Source organism: Phacochoerus africanus, chromosome 10 (genome assembly GCF_016906955.1).
Source record: "Phacochoerus africanus isolate WHEZ1 chromosome 10, ROS_Pafr_v1, whole genome shotgun sequence".
Classification (NCBI taxonomy): Eukaryota; Metazoa; Chordata; class Mammalia; order Artiodactyla; family Suidae; genus Phacochoerus; species Phacochoerus africanus.
The window spans coordinates 77,211,102-77,235,772 of record NC_062553.1 but is presented as its reverse complement, the minus strand read 5'-3'; the positions used below and the strand labels follow the sequence as shown (position 1 = coordinate 77,235,772).

The 24,671-nt window shown below is 48.9% G+C and overlaps 1 protein-coding gene across 2 annotated transcripts in view; it reads right to left on the bottom strand.

The window, feature by feature from the left end:
• Positions 1-24,671, bottom strand: part of GATB (glutamyl-tRNA amidotransferase subunit B) — an 83,907-nt gene that overhangs the window by 17,093 nt on the left and 42,143 nt on the right. For both annotated transcript variants that reach the window (XM_047798471.1, XM_047798470.1), the window contains 6 exons: positions 24,487-24,600; positions 22,157-22,241; positions 21,423-21,467; positions 18,929-19,118; positions 9,130-9,263; positions 3,014-3,092 (listed from right to left, as the gene is read on the bottom strand). In XM_047798471.1, coding sequence (XP_047654427.1) covers positions 3,014-3,092; positions 9,130-9,263; positions 18,929-19,118; positions 21,423-21,467; positions 22,157-22,241; positions 24,487-24,600 — 647 coding nt within the window. The remainder of the gene's footprint in view (positions 1-3,013; positions 3,093-9,129; positions 9,264-18,928; positions 19,119-21,422; positions 21,468-22,156; positions 22,242-24,486; positions 24,601-24,671) is intronic.

Here is a 24,671-nt window from a genome sequence, read left to right as displayed (position 1 = left end):
ATATGTGGAATCTAATGAAATTATACAAATGAACTTATTTACAAAATAGAAACAGACTCACACAGAAAAACAAACTTATGGATACCAAAGGGGAAAGGTGGGGGGAGGGATAAATTAGGAGTTTAGGATTAACATATACACACTACTATACATAAAATAGATAAACAACAAGGACCTACCATACAGCACAGAGAACTCTACTCAATATTTGGTAATGACCTATAAAGGAAAATGATCTGGAAAAGAATATTTGTACAACTGAATACATGTATAACTGAATCACTGTGCTATACACCTGAAATTAATCCAACATTGTCAATCAACTATATGTCAACAAAAAAAGATTTTAAAAAAGAAATTCCATTCCTATAGGTATAGCCTCAGGAAATTTGAAAACATATGCACCCACACACACAAAAACCCTGTACATACATGTTCATAGCAGTATTACTCAAAAAAGCCAAAAATGGAAAACACAAGTGTCTACTTGATAAACAGCAGACACACTGTGTTTGTGTCCACACAATGGAATATTCTTTAGCCATAAAAAGAATGACACATGTTACAACATAGATGGCCTTTGATAACACCATACTAAATGAAAGAAGCCACACACAAAAGGCCACATATTGCAGGAGTCCATTTATATACATATATACATATATATATATATATATATATTTGCTATTTTAGGGCCACACCCGCAGCATATGGAGGTTCCCAGGCTAGAGGTCAAATCAGAGCTGCAGCTGCCGACCTACACCACAGCCACAGCAATTCGGGATCCTTAACCCACTGAGTGAGACCAGGGATCAAACCCACATCCTCATGGATCTTAGTCGGGTTTATTAACCACTGGGCCACAAAGGGAACTCTGAGTCCATTTATATTAAATGTCCAGAACAGGCAAACCCATAGAGACAGACAGCAGATACCATAGTTGCCTAGGGCAGGGTATTAATGGGGAGAGACTGCCAGCGGGGGAGGGTTTGTTTTTTGGGGTGATGAAAATGTTTTGAAATTAGACGGTAGTGACAGTTATACAACTTTGTGCCTACATTAAAAGCCAGTGGGAAAAAAAAACCTAACTAAAAAAACAGTATACTAAAACCTCTTTTTTCCAAAGTCCTTGCATCTCTAACCTCCTGTCCACCCACCCATCCATCCATCTTTATGACGCATGTGTGGGGGTGCAGAGATGCCTGGGATGATGTTCACCCAGGACTGGGGGGAGTTATTTTGAGGTGACAGAACTGGAAAACCTTCCTATTTTTCTGTGCTACTTAAGTTCTTTATAATGAACAAATACCATTTTTTTTCCCCAGCAGAAAAATCAGTGAGTGATTTCTCAAAAGAAAAACAAACCCCAAAAAACAGAATTGAAAAGTAAACACCCGCCCGCTAGGCAATGGTATATCAGGGAGATTCTATCACCTGACATACATCTCACACGTCGCCCGCCAGTGAAACTTTTATTTTGGTTCTCTGATTCCCTCACAGAGGCCAGGACTCACCCCACCTCCTTTAAACACGCGGGGAAGTTGACAGAATCCACAAGCATCTCTATCTGTATCTGAGCCTGGCTGTCAGCACCCCCAGCACTTCCATCTCCTCCCTCTGAACCTATGCTATTTGGTGCACTGCATCTTCTTTGGTCGGGCAGGAGAAGTGGGAAGGGGAAGGGTTTGTTTGGTTTTTTTCCCCTCTTTGGTTTCAAATGCTACAATTCATCTGATCTTCTGTGGGTATATATAGTTTCTTTCTGCCCTCAGGCCATCTAATCTTTCTGCTACTGCTGAGTACTGTCATAAACATTTGTCTGCCTCTGACATCCAGGCAACCCAAATCTTTTCCTAAATGTGGTACACTCTCTGTACTTGACAGCCTCACTTGGTGGTGGGTAAATAGAGCCTTTATTAGTTCCTGTCTCCAGTTTCACAGCACAGAGCCAGGCATATGCTCCATGGCGCCTTGTAATTAGCCAAATGCAGCCGATTTTCCAAAGCCTCACTTTGTAACCTGCCACTACTGTTGATGTGTGTAAATATTAAATGCAAAAGGCGCCATTAAAATAACATTAAGTTCCTGGCTGAAGCATTGACACCTGCGATACCTGAAGCCAAACTGGGGCAGCCGCCTTGGTGTTACCTTCCCAAGGGCTTAAGTTTGCTGAATGTCAGGAATCCTGCACCCACCTGGGACTGTCTCGTGGAGGCGGGGATGGGGCAGAAGGCCACCTTTGAAGAAGATGCTATTTTTCTGAGTTTTTACGCACAGGGCACGTGTATCAAGTGTCATCTAAGTGGGAGGCAGTCTGTCTAACATCACCCTCCTTGCCGGAAGACTGACTTTCAGGGGCCACCATGTGACAAGCCCAGAGGAGAGAGAGGATGAGGGCCAGGGCCAGAGCTGGCCTTGAGGGCCCAAGGGCAAGTGCAGGGTCTGATGCCCCCAGGGGCTGCAGGGCCCCCAGCTCTCACATGAACAGATGTCTAGGAGATGTTCCAGGCAAAGCCAAGCAATAACCATGCCCTCTGGTTTAGCAAGGATGAGAAGCCAACGACCTACGTCGCACTGGCTTTATGTCATATGCTAAATGTTTCTACCTCAGTATAAAAACACTACTTAGAAGCATTTATTTGTTTGTTTGTTTGCTTTTTAGGGCCACACCCTTGTCATATGGAGGTTTCCAGGCTAGGGGTTGAATCAGAGCTACAGCTGCCGGCCTACACCACAGCCACAGCCATGTGGAATCCGAACCGCATCTGCAAGCTACACCACAGCTCATGGCAGCATGGGATCTCCCACCCACTGAGCAAGGCCAGGGGTCGAACCCACATCCTCATGGATCCCACTCGGGTTTGTTTCCGCTGAGCCACAATGGGAGCTCCCAGTGCTTAGAAGCATTTAATACGCCAATGACAAAACTGACTTAGTAATGGCATCTGAGTCACACATAAAGCATGCGCTGGGCTGGCAGGGCAGTCAGGAGCTTCAGGAAGTGGGGACATACCTTTTTAGCTGCAGACGAAGAGATGGCTTTCCTGTCCAGCAGGTCGAGCAGCTCGGCCAGGGCAGCTGGGGTGACAGGACTGGCAGTCCCCAAAAGGAGAGAAGAAACATGGACATTTCACTCTGTCAGTCGAGCCACTGCTGGTTATTCCAAATCAAAGAACCTGATCCAGTTGGAATACTTAAAATCCACCCCCAGGATATGAAAAGAACAGGCCAGTTGGACTCTGTTTGACTGTTTCGTATTTTAGGATATAACACATTTTGGTGACTTGCATTGCTTTTATTTTCATACCGCCCAACAATAACCGCTGTTTGGCAGAAGTTGGAGCAACAGACAACCGCTCAGTTTAATTAGTCAAAAAAAGGAAGTGGCTGCAAAATTCATGAACCATGATGAGAAAATAAAAAAACAAAACAAAACCAGTAATTAGATATTTTCAACTGAAAGATCAGCCTAAAAATTACTTCAAACAAAAGCCACTTTCCTGAGTATTTCTGTGCAAACATAAATTCTTTTTAACCATATGAGCTTTTCTTTTAGGAACGCAGTGTGTACTAGCCACGTCATCAGCCATCCTCACAGCCATCCACACACTCTGTTCTCTTCTGAAGGCTCTCAACAGCTCTCTGGGCACAGAAAGGTCCATAATCCAATACATCCAAACTTGCAGGAAGTGACTTACTTGACAAGGTCTTATGATACAAAGGTCAAGAGGTGACTAAACACATCAAATGTCATTAATGCACATTCAGGGTTAGGAGTGAGAGGGAGAGCCTAGGATTAGTGAAAAGACAAGACTGAATTACAGGTTATTTCTTTTAAAAGATGTGGTTTTGGAGTTCCCACTGTGGCGCAGCAGAAATGAATCCGACTAGGAACCATAAGGTTGCGGGTTCAATCCCTGGCCTCGCTCAGTGGGTTAAGGATCCAGTTTTGCCATGAGCTGTGGTGTAGTCACAGACGTGACTTGGATCCTGCGTTGCTGTGGCTGTGGTATAGGCCGGCAGCTGCAGCTCTGATTCAACCCCTAGGCTGGGAATCTCCATATGCCGTGAGTGCGGTCCTCACTAAAAGCCAAAAAAATTTAAAAAAAAAATGGTGTTGCTACTTTTAAATACATGCAGCCACTAGGCTAATGAAACACTATCTGAGGTGGTGGGGGACTGGTTTTAAATAGACTGGAACGACTTATAAATAGCACATTAGTGTGTCTGTATAAACGCAAGTTTCTAAAACACCTAATGCTATTGAAAACACCTGCTGTTTAAGTCTCCACTCCCATCATTCACTATTAAGTTCCTTGTAAGCTCTTAGATAACAGAGAGGAAACTACAGCTTAGCCTTGATGCCAATTCCTGAACTTCCGGGCCGAGGGCAAGCTCCCCAGGTCTGCCTTGGGGACAGTGAGAGCACTCAGGGCTGAGCGCTGATGTGCACACATGGATGCTGACCGCCGTCCTGCAAGGGTGTTTATCCAAAGGGTGGAAATCGGGTTTGGAGAGTGTCCAGGATTCGGCTGTGAACCACCCTGATTAAACCTCATCAGGACGAGGGGCAGAGGGCTGGGAAATACACGGATGCCCCTTTTCCAGCCTCCCACCCTTACTGACAGATAACAAGGAATCCAACTTGTCTCAAGAAATCAGGTTTCTTGGATATTTTAGGATCTCAGTAAAGACAAAGGCCGGTCAGAGTGGGGACTGTGTTGAACCCGTAACAAGCGCTGAGGCTGAACTAGATTTCTTGAGCCTGCAAAAGAAAGGGTCCCTGCTCCCATGTGAGCTGATGATAAAGGGATGTGGCGATAGAGAAGGACAGAAATAGAACACAGCGTAACTAAAAATACCTCGCCTTCATCCAACGACCTTAATTCACTATAAAATACCTCCACTCACCTCGTGGCACCTGCGGTTTCTCAATTGCCCTTTTGTGCCCACAGTGCTCAACGCATAGTAGGTCAACAGTACCTGTGCTGTGGTTTCCTCCATCCCCACCCCCAACAGAGACACTGCTAATTCCAGCGGTGCCACGGCCAGCCTTGAGGAAGACAAAGACCAAGACCTGCCCCCCACCCCGACCCTGAAAGGCACCCCCGGTCAGTTATGTGAATAGACCATCTGACTGGGACCATAATGGCAGCAGAAGCACAAGCTACTGATCAGCTGCTGTCAGACAATGCTGGTTTCTGGGCCCTGAGTGTGTCTCCACCCAGAAACCTGCCAGGGAAGGGTGGGGCCTTGTGTGCATGGACCCCTGAGCCCGGCGCACATACAGGCCAGGAGAAGGGGCATCTCTCAAGGCTTCCAACTTCACCCTGTCCCTTAGAACTCTTCTGGGGTCCCGACTCCATCTGCAGCCTGGATTCCGGAAGCAGACCCTCTGACACCTCTATGGCCATCCTGTTCCTATGAAACACGCTGCCCATCTCTACCCCGAGCTTGTTTAGGCCAAACCAGGGGGCACAGAGGCTGGGGGAGAAGGACACCCTGGGGGCTCCTGCTGCTTGTAATCCTGCCCATCTCACTAGTCTCCCAGCGCCCCTAGCTGGTGCCCCCCCCCCCCCCCCCGAGCCTCCTCTCCACACCCCTTCTCAGCACGCACCCTCCTCTCCCCTCATAAGGACCCTGGCTGACGCAAGACCCAGAATCCTCTAGGGTGCCCTCCTCCTCCATCAAACACCGCCCTGGACCCCATCACCTTCCACTCCTGCAAATCCTACCTGGATGCCAGGTACCTCTCTCGGTGGCTCTGATCCCACACCTTCACAAATGCTCCCACCTTTCCCATCTGGAAAATGCCTCCAAGTGATCTTACAATCAGGCGCTTGCTTCCACCTGGTTTCTCACCTCATGGTCCCCGAGGCAGAGCCTGAGTGGTGGCCATCTGCCCTTGTCTGGGTTCCAACCCCATCCTCTGCAGATGTTCCCTTAAAAGCCACCTCCCCTCACCTGTCACCAAAGAGCCTCCCCATCCCTCCAGGTCCCCTTGGGAAAATCCCTCCTCCTGGGTGTCCAGAGGCTCTTCCTCCTCCTTGGCCGCCCTCTTCTGCTTCCTTACCCCCTAGCAATGGGGCGGCCCGGGGGCTCTTTCCTGTGTTCTCTGCCTTCACCTTGCCTCCTTCCTCTGGCAAAGGAGGAGAGCACGCCTGTCCCCAAGGTCCCCCTCCCCAACGCTGTCAGGCCCAGATCTCACAGCCAGGCCAGGCAGCCACCTCTCAGAGGGCCCCATCTCCCAACACAAGTTCTAAGCCAGGGGGTGGCAAGCTTCTTCTGGAAAGGGCCAGAGAGTACCTATTTGAGGCTCTGTGGGACACAATTGGTCTCTGGCACATGCGCTTCTTTGCTCTGGTTTATATAAGAGGAGACAACCAGCCTCAGCTTCTAGGCTGTGTGCCAACAGGCCTATGGCAGTGACCTGTGACAAGCTCACCTCCTGCAGCCCCATTCTCCACCCTGCCTGGCCCATCACACTGCTGGACCTGTCCCTCCTCAGCTCGAAAGCCTTCCGTGGTTTCTGAGCACCCCTGGAGCTGCAGCCCACAGCTGGCCTATAAGTTCGGGTCCTCAGCTGGCGTGGACAATCAGGCAGCTGCACCAGCCTGACTTTACCAGGCAGTGTTTGGTCAGGTTTACTGGAATTTCCACTTTCTTAACTAAGTCAAACGTGTCATTAATAGTTATTTGTAAGTTAATTAAGCAAAATACTGCTTTCAGAGCAACAAATATACTCAAATAATGAAAGAGCCAAGTTCAACAAGAGCTGTTCTGGCTGGATCCTTGAAACACCAGTCTTCGGAGACATCTGGAAAGGTGAACGCTTATTTGCAAAACTAGTTCCTGCCAACGTAATCTCTGGCGTGCTCCTTGCCTGGTGTCACCACGAGGTGTGAATGGCGTGAAGGAATTCCCATGACTTTCCACACCCTCCGTGCTCTGGCTCAGCCCCAATTATACGGTTAACTGTACTTTTCTGCCGTTTTCACACTCTGCTCCTACCAGCCACACGCCTCCTGGTCCCCAAGGCTGCGGGTTCTTTGCCTCCCAGGCCCTGGTTCCCCACAGGCATCACCTGGCCCTGCCCATCCCCATCCTTTAAGGCTGTGGCACAGCTGGACCTCTCCATCGTCTCTCCTGGGCAGCTCCAGCCTGTCCTGAGTGGACCCTGGCTTTTCAGGGTAAAGACTGGACTTTCTCAACAGAGAGGCCACACCGGAAAGGACAGGAAGGAAAGACAAACAGGCCACAGAGGCCACAGGGGGTGAGGGACCTGGTGTGGGTGGGACACTGTTTTGATACTTAACACACTGGCATGCAAAAGAGAAGGAAAGTGACACTGGGGGCCCACGGGCACTGTGCGCTTCCCTCTCAAAAACCCTTGGAGGCAGGTGTCGTCATTGCCATCTTACAGTGAAGACACTGAGGCTGAGAGGGATGCCCATCCGAGGTCAGAGCGGGTTAGTAGCCATGTGAGGGAGAGAACAGCCACGTGGCACCTACATGCTTCAAGCAAGAGACTAGTGTGCAGCCACTGCACAGGGGAACTTCTCTGAATAAACGACACTTCGTACTCGTGGATCAGCACACGCTTGTCTCCTCCACACCTCAGGCGCTGCTGTGGTGGCTCGCTCACCCAGACTGGGCCCTGCCACCTGCCTGTGTGTCCCAGACAATACTCCCAATGCTTAAACCTGCTGCTGCGTGCTCACTCCTTGACAACGTCCTTTCCTTTATCTTCTGTGATGTCCAGGCTCCTTGGGTGAAGTCTGAGGGCTCTCAGGCCCCTTCTGCAGCTACCGGCCATGCTGCTCCCGCCCTGATGCACTCGTCTGCCCAAACAGCTTTGAGCAGCATCTACACACTGCCAGGTCCATGATCCACTTATAACCGACAGGGCACTGCCTTCCCCTTAATGTCATGCCAGCTCCCCTCGAACCTTCTGCACATGCTGTCCCCATGCTTGGGGGCTCTTACCCCTGGACTTGGCCCCTCACTCACATGGGAGCGTACCTGTGCCCTCCCCCTTCTCAGGGCACCCGATGAGCTGCTTCGTCACCACCGGCCTCTAGGCCACCAGCCCTGAGAACAGGGACCCCATGCTCAGCACGGGGCTCAGCTCAGGACAGTCTCATGAACACGTGCTAAGGAAGGATTAGGTGGGGGCTCGCCTGGCTCAACCCCCAGACACCTCTCAGCAGCTGGGGACCCGCACATCTGCCTTCCTGTTGGTCACTCTGGGAGAGGGACGTCGGTCCCACAGGCGGCTTGAACCCGGTGCGTCCAGGAGGAACGCAGCATCAGCCTGTGCCTCTTCCTTTGCCTCCCCTCCGGTGGAAAGGCGCTGCCCCCCTCACTCTACTGCCCACGCAAGGGATGTGGAAGTGGTGCGGGGTGCATCGCCGGCCTCACCTCGGTCCTCCTCACTCAGCTCAGACCCCAGCTCGGGCCTTTCCCACGGGCACCCCCAGAAGCAGTGCCCACCTGGGCTGCCTGCCTCTGGCCCGTCTTCCATCCCTCCTCCTGGAGGGAAAGTCGGGTGAGCATGTGCTCTCAGGCCTTTGACAGCTGCTGACAAAGGTGAGTGCAACCCCTGGGGGGCCATGCCCATCCCTGCAGCTCCCCCCTCCCAGCCCAAGTGCCCTGGGCCTTCAGGGTCTCCTGTGCCCCCCAGGCCTCTCGTCTCTGAGCATTGGGGTCCGGAATGCCCTACCCCTCCCACCTCTTGGCGATTCCCACTAGTTGCTCAGGGCTTGGCTTCTGAGGGACCCCTGCCTCGGTGCCGCCCTGGTGGCCTGTGCACAACTGTGCTGTAACAGGTCATATGGAGGCCACTGCTCTCCTCACTCTGTAGTCCCCAAGTAGGAACCTCCTTGTCTTACTCTCCACAGGCCCTCAGCCCAGCACACGACAAAGGACAGTCAGACATTTGAAAAATAAACGAGCTTTCAGTTGTGATGGCAGAAAGCTTTAGAATCTGGGATTCCTGGGAGGGGGGCACGTCTCTCTCATCAGGAGACCCTGAGGGGCAAGGCAGAGCAGGGCACTGGCCCAGCCCTCTGTCCACTGCCTGTGGGCAGAGCTCATCACCCAGGGGAATGAGCCCCGAACCTCACTCACCTCTCACTGACTGCAAGGTTCTGTTGCTTCAAAAAACCCAGAAAAGTGTTGAGAACCCAGCTCGTCACTCTTTTTGGCTCTGCCCTAGTTTCTTTCATCACATTTTGGAAGAATTCCAAAAGGCCAACTTCATTCTGTAAAGAAAAAAAAAAATTATATAAAGCCTCCAAAAAATGAAAGATCAGCATTCTGAAACTGTCACCCTCTGCCTCCTCTGAGACATCGACTGGTACTTCCCCGACACTGAGATGTCACCAGAAAGTTCTGATCACTTCCAGTAAACATGCACCTTTTTCTGCTACTGTCCTAGTGCCTTTGTACAGCATTCTGTCAAAGGACTGGACACACTGCAGACAGCCTGGACTTTGTGGACCCAGTGAGGGTGAAGGCAGCCGTCCCCAGACTCGCCTTCTCAGGGTTATCTGCCAGCTGCATGTCTGGCCTGAGTTTACTCTTCTGTCCTTCCTGGACGTCCTAGAATATCCTAGAATTGCCAGAATAAGAAGGCAAGAAGGAGTTTCTGGGGGTGCATCAGGTTAAGGATCTGGTCTTATTACTGCAGTGGCTCAGGTTGCTGCTGTGGTGGTGCAGGTTCAATCCCTGTCCCAGGAACTTGCTCAGGAAGAAGAGGACGAAGAGGAGGAAGTAGAAGAGGAGAAGGAAGAAGAGGAAGAGGAAGAAGGAGGAAGAGAAGAAGGCAAGAACAGAGAGAAGTCAAGAAGGAACAAACGAATGGTCTACTTCTGTGAAAAATCAAAAGTGGATCGTAAGTGCATTTATCCTTGCATCATTCCCAGAGGTAAGAGAAGTGCTTTTCATGTCTTTTCAAAATGAGGAGGAACAGGGGCACATGGCCGACTTAGACCACGCAGCTGGCAGAAGGGAGCTGCCAAGCCTCCGAGCCCAGCGGGGCCAGCTGACCCTGGCTCCCATCCTGCTCCATGAAAACCACCCACCCTGCTGGCTCATCAGGGAGATGTGTTTGAAGAGACTGCTACTATCCCCCACCACCCTCTGGACCATGAGCTCCGTGAGGCAGGGGCCACACTGCCCTGAGGGTTGAGCTACGTCAGGTCTGGGTCGCAGCGGCTGCCTGGCTAACACCAGTGGGTCGGTGGATGGAATCAATGTTGTCCATCATTTTTTTTTTTTTTTTGAAATCACGCATGAATGCTCGTCTTTTATCATACCAGGTTCACCTCTAAACACTGGAACTGCCATGATTATGCACAAGAGTGATAAAAAGCACTTATCAAGTTATACACAGCGGCTAACTGCCCACTCAGGTGGATTTGACAAAACCAAGACATCTGGCTAAGTCCACCCCGTGTTTTTCAATGAGGAAAATAAAAACATGTCCTCTCACTTCTGGGAGGCTGAAGTTTCCAAATGCAGAGGGAACACATTCTATGTCGTAAACATCCCCCATCTGCTGAAATTCAAATCGAACTGCACTGTTCTTGACATATTCGCTTTTAGCTTTATAGTGCACCCTCACCTCTTTCAGAGGACCTTCCTTAACCAAAAGTACATTCTGGAAAAATATGATACTAAGAAGAAGCAAGACATACTGACAAGAGTGCTCTTGATGTTTCTCTATTGCAGATGCTGTAAATACACAGAGGCGCACAGCTGCTGAAGTAGAAATTCCGTAACAATTACAAAAAAAAAATCTACCTTTCCTTTATAGCAGATGCCTTCTCTGGTGACAAGCCTACTGAATAATCCCGTAATTATCTCTTGAATCTCTTTTCAAGCCAATGCTATTATTCCACAAATGCTAAACCAGGGCAAAGGCCAACTCAGCAGCCAAAGCCTGACTATAGATAAAGGCGAAACATGAAGACAAAGTTCTGCTTAACTTATGGAAAAGTATTCGAACTTGCACAATGGCCCACAAACAGCTGGAGAGGGAGAAAACCGCTATCTGGCCCGAATCAGACAGGCAGGATTCCCTTTGTTCTCACGCAGACAGGCTGGCCCACTGGTGAACAGAGCTGTCAGGAGGAGGACTCTGCTTTGCCAAGGAAAGGTTTTCTAAATCCACCTAGAAATATTGCGCTTGAACTCACAGGCTTGGCTGAGTTGCTGAGATGTGATAAATATCAATTCCTCTACCCTTGGGTGGTTTTTTTATTGGATGGATAACATGGCAGGTCAGATTTCTGTTTGTCTTTTCGTGGCAGTGCTGTGATGAGCCTCTCCAGGCAGGAGCCGGGCTTCACTGGGGGATTCATGGCTTCAGTACACAATCTGCAGTGGCTGGGGACGTCTGCTATCCTGACTGGGTGAGTTGTGGGTGGCGGGGCTGCACGAAGCTGAGCTGCCACCTGGACAGTGATGGATCAATGGAAGGCCACATGTGGGCTGCCCACTCGGGCTCTTCACATCAGAGGCCCACTTTTCAGGGAAAAAAACAACCACGACACAGCATTCTAGGCCAGGCCTTCTTCGTTTTTCTGTGAGATCAGCAAATGCTACTAAGCTTGGCACACATCTCAGAGATCTCTGTGCACGTGGCAGTGCAGCCATCTGGTTTTCTCAGGCAAACAGTGGACCAGTGATCTCCTTACATGAAAACCACATTAAGAGCAACACAGGAAGGCCACGGCCCAAGGGACCCTCAACATCCTTCTCAAAGGCAGTGGGCCAGCTCTAATCTAGCCCACATCCGACAGAGCTGAACCTCAGCTACACGGGGCATCAAGCCTCCTGGCCACGTGTAACTTAAACTGTTCCTTCAGAAGAGCCAGACGGCCTGGCCAACTGTCTAATACCATACACTCTTCACAGCTCTGCAACTGGAAGCATCCTTTTCTCATTTCAACCAAATTTCCCAAAGCATTCCGTAGCACCCCGAGCCAGTGTCGGGCCCGCCTCTCAGAGGCTGACAGGAACCCTCCAGCCCCCTGGGTCTGTCAGCTGGTAACTGCCGGGATTGTGGCCACAGGGGTCACCTTGCCTTCCCTGCTGCTCTGGGGAGGAGCCCGCTGCGAGGTGCCCCAAGCTGACTTCCCCATTCTATCTGCAGAGATGACAAAATGCCGGAAGGCAGGGCTGTTTTCTCAAGTGCCGTTCCTGTCCCGAGTCACATGCCCTGGGAACTGGAGGGATGGCAGAACGAGGCTGGGCTATATTTACAGGAAGAATGAAACCCGATAGAGACAGCTGCCTGGTGGCAGACTCAGAAGAAAAAGGCCACAGAGCACACGCTAGGGAATAGCTGGTTATGTGGCAGGCAGGGACCCGGTGGCCATGGGGACCCTGGCTTTATTGCCTGAACACCTGCCACATGGAGATCAGCCCATGGGGACTGCCACTGCGGCTAATGATAATAATAGTTCCAACAGCAGTAACAGCAGATGCCGGCGCCACCCAGGGCTCTCTCTGCATTAACTCACCTAATCTCCACGCTGACTCTGGGGCTACGAACCTACAAATTTGCTCGTTCAGATGAGGACACTGAACCCTGACTTGCTTGAGGTCACCCAACTAGAAGGCAGTAGAGCCGGGACCTGACCTCTGCAGCCTGTGCTCTTCTGCTCTGTGTCCTGCTGCCTCTGACGAAGGACAGTCACATCCCCGCCGTCCTGGGGACCAAAGCTGAGCCCCCACTGGGGCAGGGCATGACGCGAAGTGACCAGCCCATCAAAAGAATGTGCCTGCCCACACTTCCAATTTTATTTGAAAGCTGCCAGCCGTTCAAAGGTTCTTAACATATGACAAACGCTGCCAAGGCCCTCAGCAATTAGCTTAGAAATTAGGAGGAGAAAACACCAAGTTCAAGTTCTGCTGCTGCCAAGATATGCCTGTACCACGTGGCCCTTACACCCGTTCCCAGACGGGGTGGGCGGGTGTTGAGTGATGGTGGCAACCCCCCTCCTGAGCCCAGGGCTTTTGGGGGCAGGCCCTGACCTCTCTCCTACGTCCTGTCACAGTGAAGTTAGGGGGCGAGCCTGCACCAGGATGCTGTCCAACCTGCAGCACCCCTGACACTACAGAACAAGCCCCAGCATCGCTCACAGAACTCTGGTACCAAGCACACTGTATTTCATCATACCCCAACTTCTGTGATGTAGGTAACTGCCTAACCGGGCAGGTCATGCTGTGGGTGGCAGCAGGTGACAGTTCAGGCGACTGCATCTGTGACAGAACGACAGCAGCTCCAACACCCAGCAGCCAGTAAATGGGCCCTGCATCTGTGTTATCGATGGTGGCTCTGTGGTTGCCCATCACCCCTGTGAGTTTCGTCATTCTTACAGGAGTTCCCATCATGGCACAGTGGAAACAAATCTGACTAGCATCCATGAGGACGCAGGTTCAATCCCTGGCCTCGGTCAGTGGGTTAAGGATCTGGCATTGCCGTGAGCTGTGGTGTAGGCCAGCAGCTATAGCTTTGATTAGACCCCTAGCCTGGGAACCTCCATATGCCATGGGTACGGCCCTAATAAAATCAAACAAACAAACAAATCATTCTTACAAAGTGAGAAAAACAGAATGCAGATGCAACAGCTTTGGAAAAGACGGCCCTGAAAATACATTGATGGGGTGGAAATGGAAATTAGACAAGGGGGCTGGGGGAGACAGTGGTGGTCCTAGGGCAGAAAGCACAAGGTCCGGCCACGGGAAGAACACTCAATGGGGCCGGGGTTTGGGTCTATGATGTGAAAAGGGCCACTCTCTGCTTTTCACAGAAACAAGGAGTGGCTGTGGAAATCCTTCTGTGAATGAGCAAAAATTTAAAATAAATAAATAAATATAGGGCTCACTCAGAGACATCATCAGTGGGGAAAGACAAAAGGTGGTTAATTGCTGGTGTGAGGCCGGCAGGGGAAAGGGTGTCAGGAGGAGCCAGAATCTAGATCCATCCTGGGCATCTGCAGAAGCGCCGAAATGGACCCCAAACACCAAGGGTAAACTTTCTAGTCTGACTCAGGGATGACGTGATTACAAGGGTCTATAGTTCTGTTTTTCTCCTGAAAACTTCCAGGAGAAGTGAGAGGGCTCGGAGCCCCCAAAATCTGAGCAAATCTCTGGTCCCGACAATTTCACTTGTGCTCTGTCCCTGGCAAAGCCAGGAGGCCCCCCATGCGGGCTGGACTCAGGGAGGGAGTGTCTTCCCAACAGCTGGCTTAGACTCAAGGCAATGCACTTACGTTCTCTGCCACACACTCCCTCTAGGAGACAATCCAGGGGAGCGCCTTCCCCTGGACGATCAAAACCCAAATAGTTCCACTGACAGCAGACAGGCCTCATCAGAGGCTGCAAGAACGGGACAGAAAAAGGATGTTGACAAGAAATCAATTTTGACGACATTCGCATTTTAATGAGCCTAAAGCCACCACTGTCTATCCGTGCAAACACCAAGGGAAGCTGTGTTAGCCAAGAGCAGCTTTCCATTCACTGTCCCCAAAGGAAACCATCCCACAGGCAGGAAATGATGCTGCAGGAGGGGTTAGGCACAAAGTCCCTGGCAGCCCCCAAGCCTGGGGCTCAGACTGCACCCTTCCAGTGGACAGGTGCCTGAGTGGATGGCTCTGAGCCCAAAGGACACTCACCTCGGAAAGTCTCCAGGCACTTGCACCCGAAATGAACAAACTGGGGGTTTTGCAGAAGTTAAGTTAGAAGACGTGTCTTCTGATTCAACTTTGCTAGAACAAAATATTATTTTTCCAGCGCACAGACTAACTGTGAAAGCATCCTTAAGCTGGCCAGCACTGGGTGCAATTTTATCAAATGAAAAAGAAAATCAATTCTGAAAATTGCATGGAGCTGAAAAACGGTGAGTGATGATGTTGACCACATGGCTTTTTCTTGGGCTGTTGTTAGACGGCGAGTCCGCCAGCAGTTACGTCTGGGCGATTTACGCTCAGTCAATAAGGTTTCAGATGCTTTTTAAACTATTCCTTTTAAAGCAGTATTACTTATGGGATATACAGATATTTACCATGAGAAATAACTTTACAGGCCATGTATCCAGATAGAAAACCAGGCCATTTCAAGCTAACGAGAGACTCAGAGCCAAACTCATAGAAAACAATCCATTTGATACCCAGCCATAGTCAAGCTATCCTTCCCGTGTCTCTGTTCCCTGGAGACACTTTAACCTTTTCCACAACGTCAGAAACAAAAGATTATGACTTCACGTGGAGAACGACCAGCTGGGGAAATGAAGTTATTCAGAGACGACCACATGCCTTGAGGCTGCCCAGAAAGACGCACGGCAGCACGAGGCACTGGCCCAGAGTGTTGCCATCACACGTGTCTCAGCCACCCTGGTAACTCTTGGGAGGGGATGATGGGGAAGGTTTAAGGGATGAAATCAGAGTACAAATTTAATTTCCTAAAGAAATCGGGAAACAAGACCCAGAGAGACCACATGACTTGCGGCCTATCAAGGCACAGCGTGGTTGAGGCGGAAATCCCAGGCTTCTGCCCCAGGGCCCAGCCACACACCTGCCACCTTGTGATCTGCCAGGCTGTCCAAAGGGTGGTTTATGGACCCGACCTCTGGACCCAGGGATGCTGCCTCAGGAAGGCGGCTGCTCCCAAGAATCCGGGAGTGTTGTGACAGTGCCCCACTCATCCACTTCTGTGTCCATCTGTTCACTCACGCCTCCTGTGCACCAGACACTGTGCTGGACGCATCTGAGTTCCACAAACATCAGAGATGAATTATCAACATGCAGTCGTGCGGTCATTGCTCAGTAGGATGACAAGGAATTAAAGACTAGAGCTGGGCCTCACAGGGAATCCAGCCAATATGGTTTTTTTTGGTCTTTTTTTTTTTTAGGGCCGCACCCGTGGCATATGGAGGTTCCCAGGCTAGGGGTCAAGTCGGAGCTGTAGCCACTGGCCTCTGCCACAGCCAATATTTTATAACAACTATAAATGGAAGATAACTGAAAAAGTGTGAGTCACTATACTGTACACCTGTAGCTTATATAATATTGTGTGATACTGTTGTCAACTATACTTCAATTAAAAAAAGTGAAAGACAAGAGTTCAGTTCTACAGTTTGTTATGGCTTGTGGGTAAGGCCTGTGTTGGGGGGTGGGTACGTGCTGACTGTCTAATTTAATAAGCGACCCAAAGGAGGCAGGAGCATGGAGTTGGGGCTCTGCAGAGCATACCTCCACCACGGCTATGGGCTTAATGAATACTCCTGGGCACTCTTTACATTGAAAGATGCGTCATTAGATTTGTGCATCTGCCCTTCTCAGCAATCTGCTGTGTTTCTGACGAAGATAGTCAAAAACAGCAACGTACCATTTGGGGTATGTTATGAGTAACTCAGCTTCCAATGATCACCAAGAGCTCAGGAGGCCTGCTTTCAGGAAAACAATTTGTCTGAATCGTTCTCTTTCCATTCCTACTAAGTTCTCTTCTCATCCGTCTTGGAAATTTCAACTCCTAGCCAGTAAAGAAAGAACCCCAAACCAATCACCTAATACACTATCTGCAAGCTATGAAAATAAACATACTTTTAACATATCCAAAAAAAAAAAAACCAAAACACCTCCCTGTAAAATGGCTCAAAAACCACCTTGTTCTTGACAGTTTTCCCCTCTTGTCCCATCAAGGTAATGAGTACTTCCTCTGGGCCTACAGTATACATCTACCTACTGCAACTGGCCCTGGGACTGGTGAGCTCGAGTGTCATATATGTGTGTGTGCCTGTGCACACACACACATACACACACACACTGGAAAGCAAAAAAAAAACATATAAAAAAAGTCTGTTGGATTTCCCTGGTGACTCAATGGCTTAAGGATCCAACATCATCGCCACTGTAGCATGGGTTCGATCCCTGGCCCAGGAATTTCCACATACCATGGAAGTGGCAAAAAAAATTTAAAAAGCATCCACTCCTGTCTCAGTTCCTGCTACGCAGGAGATGCTAATAAAAGTGCTGAACCAAAGAGATCAAACATAAGTTTCCTTAAGAACAGGGCCTTAAGCTATGAAAGCAAACTCACCCAACCTGCCTGTCAGGGAACATCTACTGAAGGCCTCTCAGGCTGTGGCGCTTGAAGGACACAGGAGTGGAGCCTTGGACTTGGCCCAGAGCACGAACATGCCTCTGCCTCAGGGAACTCAGTTGGGGTGAGGACTCTACCTCTGACGCTGAGAAGCCCCAGTCTGCATTCTCCTGTCTCTTCTCTAATCTGCCAATCATGGAACGCAGGACTGGAACTCAGTGTTGTGTATTTAGTCCAAGTGTATTTCAAGGGGGCTGCAAATTCAAGATGGTGGGGAAGATGTGTAAGACTAAGGCTCAGTTTTGTTACATCAACTTAGGAAAAATCCATGAGCTGTAAGAACTTTGAGGTTAAAAGGTGTTCTGAGAGGATGCTGACTGATTCTTACGACGACCTGGCATTAAGCACTGCCGAGGTGCTAATCTGCCCGAGTAACAGAGTGGGAGAATCCAACAGTCCTTGCCTTCAAGGCACTCAACAAAATACACGAAAAAAGAATTAAAACACAGCAATGCCATCGCCACAGAGGTGTGAATAAGATACAACAGCAGGAGCTCCCGTTGTGGCTCAGAGGTAATGAACCTAACTAGCATCCATGAAGATGTGGGTTCAATCCCTGGCCTCGCTCAGTGCATTAAGGATACGGTGTTGCCGTGAGCTGTGGTGTAGGTCACAGATCCTGCGTGGCTGTGGCTGTGGTGTAGGTTGGCAGCTGTAGCTCCGATCCAGCCCCTAGCCTGGGAACTTCCATATGCCGCAGGTGCGGCCCTAGGTAAAAAAAAAAGATAAAACAGCAGCCCAAGGAAGAGGGTGACTCTCCGCCTAAAGTATGAGATGACAACCAGTCGCGTCTGATCACCCGTGGTGAGTTTTCATGAGCACCCCATACGGAACACCTTCTAACCTGGAGCCTCTTAGGACTCCTGTGTTCTTCTGAGGTTGATATAACAAAACCGAGTTAGGGATAGTTTTCAAAATAGCCAATTTACAGGGGATAAAGGGAGACTCAGCCACTCAATACTGGCTCACCTGTCTTGCACCAGCAATGGCTGGGCTCGGCACTGAAGTGTGAATTTCCTCACATCTGCGGATAGTTATTCCCAGGTGGTTATAACGCAAAAGTGTTTCCAGGGAGTCTGCGCTCCACATGAGCGTGGCAGACACCTCGTCCCCGAGAGATGCCGTGGCAGGACATCCCACATGCGCCCTGACAGACAAGCAGAAGACAACTGTGATGAAATGCCACTCTCATGGATGCTGTCGATTTAACGCTGTCAGCAGAGAGGCAACCACAGAGCCTTGAAAAGGATGGAAAAGCCCTGAGGGCATCTCCACAGTGTCAGAATCTCTAACGGCCCCTCTGGATGCATCCTCAGAGGACCGGCACTTTCGGCATCAGTGTTTTGGGTGGAATAGATGTTTTCTTCTACAACCAGTACAACAACGGGCTGGCTTGGTGAAAGCCCAACTTCCTGCCAGCCGCTGGTGTGGTTCAGTTCTGCCAGACGTCTAGAAAGCCCACCCCTGGACCAGATTTTGTCTCCAAAACACAGGAAAACGCTCATCTGTAACATCTGGACGGTCTGCAGATGAGAAATGACTGGCACACTATGAGCAGCTCTTTGTTTCCCCAGATGAGAAATGACTGGCATACTTCTGGTTTTCGGGGGAGCATCTACCATCAAGGCTGGTGAGGACTGTTGTCACGCCTCGTCCTAGGGGAGGCCAGGAGTGGCTCTAGCCCGACGTCCCCCCAACCCCCACCCCAAGCATCCCCAGCTGCTGGGCCAGGCTCACTGCTCTCCTCAGTACCCACCAGCAAGGCGACGCTGTGCTCCGGCAGCATCCCATACTGTCGCACAAGCTTCTCCCGGGTCACGCTGGGCAGCTCGGGGAGCCGCTCCCGGAGCCAGTCGATGTTGATCACCTGCTGCGGGTCGACACCGGCAGGCAGAGACCCCGAGTCGTAGAGCAGCAGTGGGGGAAGGTTGGGCTCCGGCATGAACCTGGGTGGAGAGACAGACCTGCCGTCAGCACGAAAGCCTTGGTCCAGATGCCCTTTTACTGGCAAATATTTCCTAATGTCCCATAATAGCAAGTCTTCCGGTTTCCCAGGAATGAGTCCTTGTACAAGGGTAAAGTCCAGGTTGAAAAGCCCAAACCCACTTATTCTCTGCACTTATAAACTAGCGTTGAGTGAAAAAGGCACAGCAGAGAATGATGCCACACAGTGATTCGTAATTGTGAGCAAAGTACAGACATTCATAAAGATGGAGGCTGAAAAAATACGACCAGGTAAGAATCTACTTTTTAGGAAAAAGATGACTTCACTCATTTTACAATTTTCACTGGCCTAGCAGTTAAGAACTTGGCATTGTCACTGTTGTGGCTCAGGTCACCACTATGGTGCAGGTTTGAGCCCTGGCCAGGGAACTTTTGTGTGCTGTGGGCAAGGCTGAAAAACACAAAAGAAAAAGAGGAGTTCCGTTGTGGCACAGTGGTTAACGAATCTGACTAGGAACCATGAGGTTGCAGTTCGATCCCTGGCCTTGCTCAGTGGGTTAAGGATCCGGCGTTGCCGTGAGCTGTGGTACAGGTTGCAGATGTGGCTCGGATCCCGCGTCGCTGTGGCTCTGGTGTAGGCCAGTGGTTACAGCTCCGATGAGACCCCTGGCCTGGGAACCTCCATATGCTGCAGGAAGTGACCCTAGAAAAGGCAAAAAGACCAAAAAAAAAAAAGAGAGAGAGAGAAATTTCTTTCTTGAAAAGTGGAAGAAAAAATGCATTTTGTTTAAATAAAATGTTAGCTGAGGGAAGCACAGGGGATTTTGGAGGCAGTGAAACCATACTGTGTGACACTGTAATGACAGGTACATGTCATTACACATCTGTCAAAACCTGCAAAATGTGTAACATAGAGAGCAAACCCTGGTGTAAACCATGGACTCTAGTTACTAATAAGCTATCAATACTGGTTCATCAACTTTAACAAATGTACCACACTTTACCCTAACGCAAGATATTATTAGGGGAAACTGTGTGTGTAGTGGGGGGAGGGGGAGTACATGAAATACACCAAGGAGTATATAGGAACTCTTATGATATGCCCTCAGTTCTGCTATAAACCTAAAACTGGTCTAAAAAGTCAATTTTTTTTAAAAAATGTGGAAGCCGCACCACTGCACATGCTCTTCTGAAACAAGGACGTCCTTCCCTTCATTCTCTTCAGCGTGTAGAGTTTCTTCTCCACCCACATCTTGTCAAGGAGCTTGTGCAGAAGCTGGATAATGCAGAATAAATGGTGGCCCCAAGGTAACAGATCAGAAGTGCAAGCAACCCACTGCCTCAAAGCCCAATCTGTGCCATGAATCAGTCTGGCTTCTGAAGGCAAGAGGAAACCAAAGGGAGGCTTCCTGCATCCCATCTATTTGCCTGGGGGACTGAGCTGAAGCCACTGGCTGAGTTCAAAAGCCAACTCCATGCTCAATGAGAAGGCAGCATAAACAGAGCAGGGGCAGCACTGGAGAACAAAGACCTTCTTGGGAAGAAGAGACTGAATTAGAAGATCACAGGAATTAGGACAGTGGTGACTCTGACAGAGGAGTCCTTGAGGAGACATCACTCTGAGGATTGAAGAGTTTCCTGGTTCCCACATCACGTGAATGCTATGTATGCTCCTCATTGACAGCAATGGCTACTCTTACCTCTTCCTGCACTTGATAAAAGAATGTGCTAACCTCTATCACTTTGTTGCTTGAAACTTTAATTTTTGAAGTCTGCTAAACTCCATGGGGAAGAACAAAAGGTTCACTTGATTTTAAACTAAACCTCATTATTTGCTTTAATTCTGGCTCTCATATTAAGTCTAGCTTGTTTAAGTTAAATCAATTAAATAGCATCACCTGAGATTCAACAGGAACTGTGAATAACACATAAATCTCTTTCTTCCTTCTTCTCACAGAACCTCAGTGTGTTACTGAATTTGTTAGTGAATAAAATAAGAACAGCCTAGGCCCCACCCCTCACCTGCCACTCTCTCAGCTCAATTATAACAACTGCAACACAGAGGTGAGTGAACATGGCTTTTCCAACCACTGAATCAAGCCAAATAAAGTACTCCATGGCTACCAAATCAAGAAAATATTCACTCAGTATACATATAAAACAGGAAGTCTGGATTTTCCATTATACAGTAACAAGTAAAGTGGTTCCTAAAATATACCCAGGGTCATTATGTTGGTCTATAAGTGGATTTGGAACATGCCCCAACCCCAAATAGTGAAAGGTGTTTTGACAAGAGGAATAACCACCTGTAGTCTTGTTTTCCTTCTTTATCTCTCATCGGCACGGTGCACCTGTGACAGTTAAACAAGAAAACATCAAAAAATGTTGCATGTAGCATGGGCTAGTGCCTGTGCAGACAGGGGCTCCCCTACCAAGAGGTGACCCATGAGATTCCAGCTCCTTAGCCTTCTTTGGAAGACACTTATGTGATACATTTCAGAAAAAATAAGTAAAAAATGTTTAGCATGATAATTAAAAATAAAAAGAAACTGCTTCAATGTTTCCAACATTTAACCAACTCAACTCTAAGCTTTTGAGCTTTTTTCCACTCTGTCTTCGGCTAAGTGGAAAAAATCCTCAAAATCAGACTCAGAAAATTAGACTCAAAGTTATCTGAACAGAAAAAGGCACCTCTACAGTCAGTTCTAAGCTGTCTTCCATCTCTAGCTTTAGTTGGCAGAACTAAGGTATGAAAGAATTTAAGGAAGTAAAAGTTCTTGCCCCAAGGAGGAAAGCTGGAAGCCAGGGAAAGGCCAGGACCTAAGCCTGAGCAGGTCTGGTTCAGCCAGGTTAAACCTCTTACCAGCCCTAGAGAGTAAATCACCTCTCTGTAGGATACAGTGCTCTTCTAATTTTACTAATGAGGAAACCGAAGGGTGGAGAGGCTACGTCCCTCCTTCAAGGTGACATGGCTGGAGTATGGCCAGCCCAGCCCACAGCCCCACCTACCTGTGTTCAAGATGCTGCAACACAAACTCACCCCAGCTTGTAATCAAACGAACGAGTTTCATTCAGAATTTCACCTCCATTCTCAAGTTCACTGATTTGCCTCTGAATTTCATAGTCTAAAAAAAAAATTTGTCATGTATCATATTTTGATTCCTTTCATCCAGTTAAGCAATAATTAGAATTCTTTTTTCAATCTTTATGTCAAAAAAAAAAAAAAAGGAGCTGTTTACGACAATTCTTCCCACATATGCTACATTTTTGTCTTGATGCCATCATAGAATAAAGGTGCTGGAAAGGGCCTTGTATGAAGCTCTGCTCTCTCAATTTTTGAGAAAACTCAGGTACAGAGAGGTTAAGGGACCCAGCGGAGACTACACAACTTAGCGAAAGAAGGGCTCAGACCATTATCTAGGCTGAGTGACTCCAGATCTAGGATTGTCGTTTATCAAGAGTCCTTACCCCAGGACCCATGGATGGGCTTCAAGGGGTCCTGGTACCTCCTGAAATTATATAAACGTGGTATGTGCATACGCACGTTTTTTGGAAAGAGGGCCCAGAACTATCATCACATTTTCAAAGGGATCTACGACCCCAAATGATTAAGAGCCACTGCTGTGCTCCCTCACCATCAAACAAAGCAGCTGTGGAAAGCAAAACACAGCTATAGCTGCTAAGCTTCTTTATGAAAAGAGCTTTAGCCTCCGTCCTGCTAACTCCCCACCCCAGCACGCACCCCCTTTCTCTTGCCCAAATCCACACTCTTAATCTGAGCCGATAAAAAAGCATCAGCACCAGGAGGATGGCTAAAAGGCCTGACAGAGGGAGAAAAAGGAGGTGGAAAAATTCCAGGCTTGGAGGACTAAGTCCATAACAGTAAAGCTGCAGTTGTTCTGGGCCAAGGCAGACCCCAGGGAAAATTCTGTCTCAGGCTTGCTGCTCCAAAGGGGACTTTATAGGACAATAGAAGGTTGGGTTTACCCCGAAACAGGCAGGGTCTCCGTAACTCAAAAGAGATGAATCTACCTAAAACCTTATTTGGTTTTTAAGGTTACCATCTCCTCTCAGAATAATGAGGTGGAGAACATGCACCACCTACAAGGTGAGATGGAACTTTCTTCCATTCTTCCCAAGCTTCACCTTCACGAACCTGGGCCGGAAGGGTTTTCACAGCCTCAGCAACATGGACTGCATCTCCTTTGATGGACAGAGTCCACCCTCTTTAATCTGTCTTCACACGGGAGTCTCCCTCAGACACCTTCCCTTCCTGTAAGTCATCCCCTTGGCCAAATTCATGCAGTTTTCCTGAAACTTGGCAGACTTGGAGTGTCTTCACTGAGGATGGTTGATCATTTCAGGTTCAGGAGAACAAGGTTTTATACAAGACTAGAAAATCTTTTTTGTGCTATTTCGAATACTTTCTTGACAAGACCCAGGACTCTACTAAGCCTTCTGCCTGTGATGACACATCCGTGTGGGCCACGTTCTGTGCACCTTGCAGGGTGTGCTTCAGACTCCACCCCTCCCTCCTGCCTCTCTTTCTCTCTAGAGACCTCTGGTTTTCAAGAATATTTTCATTCCTGAGATGTCTTCCTCTCACATTCACAGGCATCAACTTCTACGGACCACCCCCAGATGTTGATCTTACCCAGCTGTTCTAGTTTAATTATTGGTACATGCTTGTCAACACGGAAATATCCACAGCATGTTCTCCAATAAGACCAATACTTGACTGCACAGGCCCAATCTATTAGTTAAAACAGTAAAAAGCAGAAAAGCATACTGACCGCTTAAGTCAAGTGGTGGCCAATCTAAAATGAACAAAGAGGACTTCACGCAATTCAGGCTGGTCAGAAGGAATGTGGTATATGGAAAACAGTTGTGGGATTTTGCAGATCCTTTCATAGAGGTGACGTCTGTTTCACCTCACTTGAACCTGCTTTGAATGCAATGTGCTGAAAGAGATCCTGCAAGTTCTAAAACTAAGGACTCAAGAGGTCTCAAGGCGTCTGCCTTCATCCTCCTGGCATGACCCCTCCACCAAATAAGGCGGCCATGGCTCAGCAAATGAAGGAAGTGAGCCCATGTGGGTAAAGAAGCCTGGTGGGCACCCAGCACCAATGTCCCAACATGGGGTTGAGGTCATCTTGGACTCTTTGTCTGAGCTGAGTTGCTGGCTCCCCACAGCCACACTCATCACACTCTTTCTGCTGAGGAAGGGCAGCAGAAAACCCACTCAACCCACAGAACTGTGAAAGTGGAAATGTTACCACTTCCATTAAGTTTGATGGACAGGGATGCTTATTACACAGCAACAGATAACGGATACAAGGAGGTACATGAGGAATAACAGCTGATATTCACCTATAGCTTTGGCCAAAAACCTGGCACTGTTGAGATTCTTCACTTCAGTTCGAATGCCCAAAGGCTCCCCAGGGTGATGCACAGATATATTGGCATCCACTCTCAACTGGCCCTCTGGAAGGAGAGAAAGAAGACACTTCAGACTTGCTGAGGCAATGAGGTCTTTTGAAGGCAAGAGATTGCAG